The sequence below is a fragment of the Rhinatrema bivittatum genome, chromosome 6 (genome assembly GCF_901001135.1).
Source record: "Rhinatrema bivittatum chromosome 6, aRhiBiv1.1, whole genome shotgun sequence".
Classification (NCBI taxonomy): Eukaryota; Metazoa; Chordata; class Amphibia; order Gymnophiona; family Rhinatrematidae; genus Rhinatrema; species Rhinatrema bivittatum.
The window spans coordinates 240,220,556-240,230,704 of NC_042620.1; the positions used below are offsets into that span (position 1 = coordinate 240,220,556).

At 40.8% G+C, this 10,149-nt stretch overlaps 1 protein-coding gene across 2 annotated transcripts in view; it reads left to right on the plus strand.

Moving 5' to 3' along the window:
• Positions 1-8,701, plus strand: part of GPC4 (glypican 4) — a 209,622-nt gene extending 200,921 nt beyond the window's left edge. For both annotated transcript variants that reach the window (XM_029606669.1, XM_029606670.1), the window contains 5 exons: positions 1,665-1,795; positions 2,870-3,016; positions 3,451-3,584; positions 5,602-5,774; positions 6,250-8,701. In XM_029606669.1, the coding sequence (XP_029462529.1) occupies positions 1,665-1,795; positions 2,870-3,016; positions 3,451-3,584; positions 5,602-5,774; positions 6,250-6,464 (800 nt within the window). In that variant the 3' untranslated portion in view covers positions 6,465-8,701. The remainder of the gene's footprint in view (positions 1-1,664; positions 1,796-2,869; positions 3,017-3,450; positions 3,585-5,601; positions 5,775-6,249) is intronic.
• Positions 8,702-10,149: the final 1,448 nt, after the last annotated feature.

Here is a 10,149-nt window from a genome sequence, read left to right on the forward strand (position 1 = left end):
CTTGTTGCACTCACCTCCTGGCTCTTTTCGACCCGCTATCGTTCTGTTTTCTATGGTACTAGGTAGACAGAACCCAATGCTATGAAATGGGTGCACTAATTTTTCCTTCAAATACTAATAGAAAACAAACCTTTAATTTCTGTACTGGCAGTATAGTCTTAGGGGAAAGTATTCTGCCTTGCTTTGCTCAAACTACAAATTTGTGACATGTCAGCTTTGTCAACAAGAATCCAGTGAGGAGGTTATACTCCTTGAGCATATATGGTATTTATTTATTTAAGGTTTTTATATACCGGCATTCATGATAAAATCACATCATGCTGGTTTACATTAAAACAGTGGTGCATAGAAAGAAAAAACAAACTGGAACTGTAGTGCGGAAGAAAGCAGTTACAAAAAACAGGGATGCTTAAACTGGGAGAGGAAGGAAAAAGAAAAGGTTAATAGCATTTTAAATATTTACAACGAACAGTTAAATGAGCTGGTTGTGTTATAGAACTAGAAGTTGAAGGACATTAGCTGGACTCCGGGAAAGCTTGTTTTAAAATGTATTAAAATGTATAGTATCCTGTACGCCCTTAAAAGGAGAAATGATTTTAGTGTCTGAAATCTCTTAATGTGGAAAGTTTTTTTTGGGTTTTTTTGTCTATTTTTTTTTTTGTTTTAAATTTGGACTTTTGGATAGCATATTTGGTTACTATTTTTAAATGAAGTAATATCAGAATATTTTGACTAATTCACACTTGATGTTACTATTTGTCTCCTGTGAGAATGTTCCTTGTTGAAATTGGAAACAAAAGGGTTTTCACCAGATCCACAGTCCAGGCAGGCATTTATTTTATATATGTGTATGTATTTTTTTTAATCTGAATTTGCATGTCTCCTCGAATAAGCCCTGGAATGCTGCCAACATAACACTTCCTGAAGAGCAAAATTTGGGTTGGCAGTGAAATGTCAGTGGCTAATATTTTGATTTTTGCCCCTACAACAGCTTTCTAGCTGTGCACAATCCTTCCATTTGTTTGTGTCACATCTCAATTCCAAAATATAACAGCTGCACAGTACGGTCTGTGGTGATCATAATGGAGAACTTCGCACTGGGCTTCTTGGCTTGTTCAGACTATTCATTTCTATCATTTATGGTTTTCCAGGACAAATATCTTTTGAATAGCTTGACCCAAGTGTTTAAAAACTATATGCTCTTGCTGGGTCGAGTCATCCCAATCAGATCTGAGCAATTGGGTTCATGTTTAGTTTGTTGCACCTCTGGTACTGGACAGACTTTAGGTTCTAACGGCAGTTTTAAGGACAGTACTAGATGGACAGGAATAGATTTTCAGAATGTGGCTCAGATACATTGCAGTTGAAAACTTTCTTACTCCTATCTGCCTGTACAATACCTGGCTAGGCATAGGCTTGCTATATTTGCCCTCAGGTGGCTAAATGTGGCTAGCTGGCAATGAAAATTCATTCTAACTGGCTAATTTTCTCACCCCCGCCCCAAACCACATCCCCCTACTTTTGAAAGTGGCACCTACTGAAAATAGGAAGCTATTTAGCTGCTCTTCAGTAGGGGCAGTTAGATATTTTGCAGCATCGCTCCCAGACTCTGCGTAAGACCCGTGAAATCCATTTAAACCTGTGGGTTATGGTTTTTCTAACAGACTCAACGCTGATGGTGGCGGAAAGGCTGGAGGGCCCCTTTAACATCGAGTCAGTCATGGATCCAATTGACGTGAAGATTTCTGATGCCATTATGAACATGCAGGAAAACAGTATGCAAGTATCACAAAAGGTAAAATGCAAAAAAAAAAAAAAAAATTTTACCCATATTTGCAATTATGCAAAGACAAATATGGGGACCGGTGTAATAATGCATTTAATGTGCTCTGTGAAGTTCATATGTATGATAAAGTATAGCGCTGGCATTGGATACAACTAAATTGGCCTACCAGCTTGGTGAAATGGCCCAATAACCAGGGTCATTTGAGAATGGAAGAGAAATTTTAATCTGCTTTAGCCATTTTTGTGTCCATGTCTAGCAGAACTCTTCTCTGGATCTCTTCTCCATTCTGCCCTCCTTCCTCACTGCCAGGGTTTGGGTCTCTTTTTATCTAGTCAGCTAGGAAAGACTGCCTATAGTCTAAGAATATTGTAGAAAAAAAAATGCTGGGAGAGAAAATGACAACTGTAAAATATAGCCAGGGCTGGCGCTTGGGGTGGGTGAACTGGCAAGACACCCAGGGCGCCATCAAGAGGGGGCATCCTGAGCACTGCAGCAATAGAAGAGAGGCCCAGCCTGTCTGGTGGATCCCATCCCACCACAGCCAAGAGGGCAGATCCCATCCCACTGTGGCCAAAATGAGGACCCAGGGGGAGAGGTGTGCCATCAGTTGAGAATGGGGATACCATCGGGGGGGCGGTGTTGCTTTTTGCCCTGGGCACCATTTGCCCTGAATAGGCAATGTGAGATTGAGAAGCCCAAGAATGCTGCCATGAGCAGATTCCTGTATTTGTTTATATCATATTTTATTTTAAAATATTTTATTGTTTTATTTTAGCAGTATTTGTATGATTTTGTTTTACTGCACATTAAGATTTATAGAAAATCTGTTTATTAAATTGCCATTAACAGCATCTTATTTTTTTTTTGTTCTTCATACTTTTTGAAAAAGTTACATTGATAGTTTATTCACTGGAATTATGTAGCTTGATGGCGTTTATTAATTGGCGAGAAATAGTAAGATGTATAAGGATAGGCCAAAAATCCTTGTTTAGGCACATGAGATTCTGACATTTTAGAGCGGTGCATACGTAAGCTTGCTATTTTCTGACTGTGTTGTGTGTGTGTGTGTGAATATTTTTCTAGGTTTTCCATGGATGCGGGCAGCCCAAAACACTCTCTCAAGGCCGATCTTCTCGCTCTGTACCTGAAGGTGGCTTCAGCGCTCGCTTTAGGCCATACAATCCAGAGGAAAGGCCAACTACAGCTGCTGGCACAAATTTGGATAGATTGGTGAGTGGTTTACCTCACCTCTGTCAGACAAGTCATTTTTATAGTCAATTTAAGGATTTTACTAACCTTACAATAAGCCCCAGCTATGTGTGTGTGGGAGAAACTGTTTACACTTACACAGCTGCGTTCAGGAGAGGTTTTTTTTTTTATGACTTAGCTAGGAGGTTTTTTTCTTTTTTCTTTTCTTAGAAATAGTTATGGAAACTCCTAGACAAGCGGCTTACTAGATATTAAGGACATACTCTTAACAAGTCTAGACATGAAAATGTTCAGTGTGCAGAAACATGAGTGTAGGGTTGATTTTAATAGTTTAGCTTTCTCGTGCGTGTGTTTTATCTGCTCAGTATGATTTTTAGTATGCAAGCAAACAGTTGAAAAGTATATTTAGAGACGTCTGGCGATGAGCATAAGGATTTTCTTGCCCTCTTACTTAGGTTACTGATGTGAAGGAGAAACTGAAAACTGCCAAAAAGTTTTGGTCCTCTCTCCCTGGAAGTATTTGCAGTGATGAGGTGACAGCTGGAGATGCTGATGAAGATAAGTGCTGGAATGGAAATGCAACGAGCAGGTCTGGAGAGTTTTTGTTTTGTTTTGTTTTTTTAAAAGTTTTCTCTCTCAATGTCTGATTCAAGGCAGCATAGGAAGGAAAGCTGTTTTTTTTTCTTTTTTCCTAGAACGTATATTTAACGTAACCACTTTTCCAGCTCTGTAATGTGTCAGTTTATAGCAAGACTAACCAAACCTTTTTAAGGGTAGGGCCAAATAGGAAACTTCAAATCATCAAGAGGGCTGGTGGGGAGGCATCCCCTTGGAGTTTCATGAGCAGCGAGGGAGGGGCCGCCTTGGAAGTTGCTGGGCCAGGAGGTGGGGAGGGCATAGCGGACCCTCTGAATGGTTTGAAATGCTAGGAAAGGGAAGAGATCCAGGTTCCTGGGATAGGACAGAGTGCCAGTAGTTTTCCTACATTTACAACCCCCCCCCCCCTTTCAAAGAACCATGCTTCCTGCCTGCCCCTTCCCTTCCATCTGCCTGCCCGTGTTGTGTACATTATGTGGTGCATCCTTTTCACTCTCATTCACTCCCTTCCTTTCTCTTCTCTCCCCTCTCCCTGACTCGTCTACCTTAGGCTGGTGGAGCCTGGCCCTCCCTGCCAGCAGTTTTGTCTGCACAGGTCCCGGTGCCTCTTCTCCCGTTGATGGGGGCGGGGCCTGGCCTTTCTGAAAGCAGCTTTTTGTCTGTTTCGGTAAAATCAGAAATTTTTTTCTGCAGGCCGAATCAGGCCATGAGAATGGAAAGCATTGTGGGTTGGGTCCACCCTGCGGATTGTAGCTTGGGGACCCTGGTTTATGGAATATATAGTATTACAAAGTTGCACCCTAGACTCTGCTTGTGAAAATCTTTAACTTTTTTTTTTTTTAACCATCAATAAAATTTACTAGAAAAATGTAAATATTAGATGCCAGATTCCTGTGCTTCTCCACTTTTCAGAGTCTGATAATCTTTTAGTGGAGTGTGTGTGTGTGTGTGCATTCCCAACCTTCGCTTTCATTGGGCCTGATGTACCAAGTACTTTTAACACATAGCACAAGAAAAACCCTTTAGTCACAATATAGGGCAAATGTACCATAAGCAAATTCTTCCTTGTATACATTACTCAGACGCCTCTTGCACACCATAGGAACAATTTTTGGGTTGGCTAATTATATCAAGTGCTTTCATTTAAAATTCATTTTAAAGCCCATAGATGATTACTGACATTTTCATGTCTTTATCCCTCTCTTCTAAAATGTGTAGCTATATTTTCTGTGTAGCAAAACTTAACAGAAGTAAAATTAAAAAAAAAATTAAAAAAAAATTGGTAGTACTTCTGCATTTAATTTTAAAATGCAACGCAAACATTTTTATCCATCCAATATAGATGCTGTGATCAGCATTAAACCTAAGTGTGCTGACTGTTCTGAGGTTTGGTGAGCCCCATCTGCCTTGTTAGTGGATCCCATAGGATGACGGGGAACTGATAAGCTCATTGTGACGTGGCACACATTTGGTGCTTTTGTTGAGGTGCAGTGCATGTTAGGGGTCCTCGAGTGGTGTGCTCGGTGAAGTATCTCTTAGGTATGAGTGATATCAAGTGCTTTAGCACAGAACGGTAATTTCTTTTGTGAAATCGTCTTTTGGTTTTCTTTTGCCACTTCATTTCCATGAGCAAGCAACAGAATTGTACAGAAGGAGTAATACATATTTGAATTGCTTAAATAAGATTAGTGCAAATAGACATTCTATAGCTGTAAATCTAAGGACAGCTAATCATCCAAAATATTACCATCTGAGACTGAAAGTTAAGTAACTTTCTCTCAGCTTAAATTATATTTTGTTGACCATTATTTCCATGCTCTCAAAACTTAAAAAGCATGAGTACCTTTTTCCCAAAATACATAGTTACCAGTTTGTTCAACTAAAGCGAGCTAAAGTTTTTTTATATTATAGCTCAGGCATACAATGCATCACACAGCCAGACATCTTTTTCATTGGGTTGTAGGAAAATGTGTTCACATTATGAAATTAAGCATGTATTTTTGTTTTAGGTACCTGTTTCCAGTGACAGCAAATGGGTTAGCCAACCAGGCGCACAATCCTGATGTCGAAGTTGATATTACCAAGCCAAACATGGTGATCCGTCGTCAGATCATGACCCTTCGAGAGATGACACACAAAATGAAAAATGCTTATAATGGCATTGATGTTGATTTTGTTATAAGTAAGTATGCTTAAGGTGTCAGTTTACTACTTCTATGTGTGAAGAGCTTGTTGGGGTTTCTTTGCTTGGCCTAGCAGGTTTCCTCTTGCTGTTCCCTTGTACTTCCAGCTCATTTGGAACCAAGGCTGGGCTTTTCTCCCCTATTTTTATATTCAGCCCCCGACAGTCCCTGCCACAAGCATCTAGCCTGTTCATCACCATGATGGCCCTGGGCTGGGGTCCTTCCTGAATCCAGCCTCTAGGTGTTGCCATTAAGCCATTGCCACGACTGCTTCCCCCACCCCCGGGAGCTGTGAATGTCACTCCTGGGGAGCAACATAACCATCTTTGGGGGGGGGGGAATCAAACCGGGACCTCCCTTCTGGGAGTGTACCAAGCCGGCCCGTGGAACTTGTTTAAAGTCCAGAGAAACTAGCAAAAGGTTAAAGGAAATAATAAAACCTCATTGTTTTTGTTTGTTTTTTTTATTTTACAGGCGAGGAAAGTAGCGGAGAAGAAAGCGGAAGCGGCTGCGATAGTGACTTGCAACCGTGCACTTCAGAATTTGAGTTCAATGGAACTGAAGACGCAGGGAAAACCCAGAAGGGCGATAAGACTTTGAATATTGAATCTGCTGCCACCACCACTGGTTTATCGCGTGTAGTCTTGCTCACTAGTATTATCTTGGCTGTGCAAAGACAATGGAGATAATCACACACGTTAGGAAACAAAAGACAATATTCAAGCACCTGTTTCCACTTTTATACCATCTAGTGACTTTGCTCTCAAGTTAATGGACAGCAGTGTACAGTTTTGGGGGGTTTTGTTTTTTTTACTACGTTGCCACTGATTTGAAAGGTTTGTTTTTTTTGTGGTGTTCACTCGGTCGGTCTGGAAAGTGGGACATGGACTTGCGTGCCTGTTCCATTCAGCATGAATCAGTGTCAAAGGTGGTCAACTCAAGTGTATATACAGACTTGTAGTTAGCTATGCATTCATGTTTTTATCACATTTCCTTCCAAGAAAACAGGCCATAACTTGGCTTGTGACAAGTTTCAGAATATGAAATATCTGTACAGAAGTAAATTTTATTTATCATGTTATCTTATAGAAAAATGAAGCACCCATTAAGCAGAAAATGTTTCCTGTATTAATTGGCCAAATCTCCTGCTTATGTTAATTGCCTTATCTGACAAGCAGTCGCATTTTTAAAAAATTATACATTGGCACAGTATGCTAGGAGCTAACTGTTTCTCACATAAAACAGTATGATCTGGTATAAGTTTCATTTATGTTGGGTTAAATTGGTTGAAATGTTAGAGAATTCCTGCCATAAAAGCTATGGTGAGATGGCTAGTCCCTATCTCATTATACACTGATATGACAGTTGGTTGGCCCTCAACCTTTTACCTACATGTCAAAAGAATGGAGTAATCTATAGATGTAGCTCCTGCTATTCACTAATACAAAGAAATAGTGAGACTCAGCATTTTTGTTCTGTTTGGAGAAAGCTCATGTAGGGTAGGCCTTGTATGCCCCTAGGTGTCTTCCTCCTACCAGTTTGAAATCAAAGGGGGCAGCTGGCCTAGTGCCCCCCCCCCCCCCCACCCCCAGCCAGTCATGTTTTCAGGATATCCCAAATGAATATGCATAAGACTCTTTTTTTTGCATGCACTACCTCCTGTATATGCAAATATTTCTCATGACTGGCTGGGGATGCACGTAGGACCAGTTTGAGCACCTTTTGGCTTAATGTTGAGAGCATCAGCAGAGTTGATGGGGTCAGTATGAAACTAAAATAGGGTAAAGGAAAGGTCTTACATGTCACCCACCACAGAGGTGCTGAACTTGAAGGGTAGGGTGGAAGCCATAACTCAAGAACTGTTTGGTCAGCCAGTCCACAAGATGTCAGTAGCATGAACTCGTGAGTTTTTCCTGTGATCCCAATCAGAAGGAAGAAGCAAGTGGCAACTCACAAGGGAAAAGGAAGAAATGTCACTTTTTTTGTTTTTTTTTTTTTTTATAAAGGAATTATAGAAAACATTTCCAGATTTAGCGTGAAACCGGTTCTATAGCACTCTCTTCCCATCTTTGACAACCAGCATAATCGTTTTGAGATCAATGTCTGGACATTGTTTTTAAATGTTTCTCCAGTCCTTTTGTTATGTCTGTTTTTGTATCCGAATCTTAATTGCTTGTAAACATTAGCTCAGGGTCAGCATTTCATTTAACCAAAAGTACTTTCCTCTTGTCACAGATGGATAAATTTATTTGGCTGTTGCACACCATCCCTAGAGGCTTAATTTCATTAGAAGTAACAAGTTATTTATTAAAACATGATGTTAGTAGACTTATTTTGACTAGTTTTGTTGTTTTTCTTTCAGAAGTCATTGACATTGCAAACTGAAAAGATTTGTGTGGGAAAATAGATTGTAAATAACTTACTTGGTTTGTGAGAAATTAGGGGAATGTGCTGATTGGTAACTTAACCTCATTTCTGAGGCATTTCCTTTTTAGCTTGGAGGGCTATTCACTTCTGCTTGGTAAAAATGAATTTGTTCTCCAAAATGTAGCGGGAAGAGTTATCCCCGTAGACCTGGTTAGATTACACTTTTAATTTAGGACCTAGAGCCACTCGCCCTCCAGCTGTTTTCTCTCAGTTAAGTCACCCAAACACAAGAGTTTCAAGGTCTCCAGGACTTTCTTTGATTTTTGACCCATTGCTTGGTGGTATCCGTAATATTTAAATCCTGTTAGGCTTTGATTTTCAACCCTGATCTAAACACATCTAACATGCACTACCATTGTAAATATTTAAAAGGTCTAAATGGATAACCCTTCTGGCTTTTTACAAGCTGGCAGGCTAGCAAAAAAAAAAAAAAAAATATTAAAATGCCATGTTCAGACAAGACAGTGGAAATAAAAGCTTCAAATAAAGGAAGCAGCATCTGGTTTTTCTAAACTCCCCCATTTTAGTGTACAGGTGTCAATATGTACAATGTCCTTTGTGCTTTCAACAACTCAGCCTGGTGAGTATCTAGAAACTGTCCTCCCAAATTTAGGGATTAATGTTTTGGGTTTCTTTTAATTGTTTTGTGCATGATTATTTTTAGATTGGTAAGATAGAAGGAAACAATTTAAAGAATTGCCATGGACGTGTTTAAGTTCCTTGGCAGCAGAACTCCTCTGCATCAAATGCGAGCTCTCAGGAGCAAAGGAAACACCCAATTCTTGTTTTCTGTTCTGGTGTTACAGGAGGTACAGGCATTGGCGGGAGGAGTAGAGTTACAACTCATAGGTGTGTGACGTGCACATGTATAATCGGGACCACCCATGGTGCGTGTTCTCTAGGTGCAAATAAATGCAAAGGTTGGGGTGGCTTTTTTTTTTTTTTAGGGAAGTTTTACCCTCCCAGTGGCTTAAAGAGGCAATTTTAAGTCATCTTTGCAGGTAAAATGGTGCTTTATGCACTGAAATAGGGACAATAATTATTTCTAAAAGCCTATGTGCTTGTAAACATAATCTTAGCAGCCCCACCTGCGTAACCTTACCCTTGGTGAGTGGTCTTCCTGGGGCAGGAGCCAGTACACAGGTACGTGCTTTTGGATTTTTGAAAGCAGGCATGTGTTTTCTCGGGGAAAATTACCTGTACAAACTAGAAAATGTAGATTGGGGGGGGGGGGGGGGGGGGGTTATTATCAAGTAATTTTCAAACGGGCCGATACAGTAAGACGCGCGAGAGAGCTGGCGAGCGCCCAGGCCACACTCCTGGGCGTGCGATTCAGTAAAGAAAGATATGCAAATTAGGGCCCACGGTAAAAGGAGGCGCTAGGGACACTAGCGCGTCCCTAGTGCCTCCTTTTTGACAGAAGCGGCAGCTGTCAGCGGGTTTGACAGCCAACACTCAATTTTACCAGCGTCTGTTCTCGAACCCGCTGCCAGCCACGGGTTTGGAAAACGGACGCTGGCAACATTGAGCGTCCGTCTTCCAACCCGCGGGCAGATTTTAAATTTTTCTTTATTTTTGGGGTCTCTGACTTAATATCGCTATGATATTAAGTCGGAGGGTGTACAGAAAAGCAGTTTGTTTTTCTGTACACTTTCCTGGTGCTGGCTGAAATTAAAATGTGTGGCTTGGCTGCACATTATACTTTCTGTATGGCGCAGGAATACCTAATAGGCCCATCAACATGCATTTGCATGTTGTGGGCGCTTTTAGTTTCGGGGGGATTGGCCGTGCGTTTTAGATGCGCTATTATCCCTTACTGTATAAGGGGTAAAGCTAGCACGTCAAACGCGTGGCCAAACCTGGGCTAACAGTGCGCTCAGCCTGAATGCACTTTACTGCATCGGCCCAAAACAAAAGTACACACTTTCTCAAAAAAAAAAAATTACT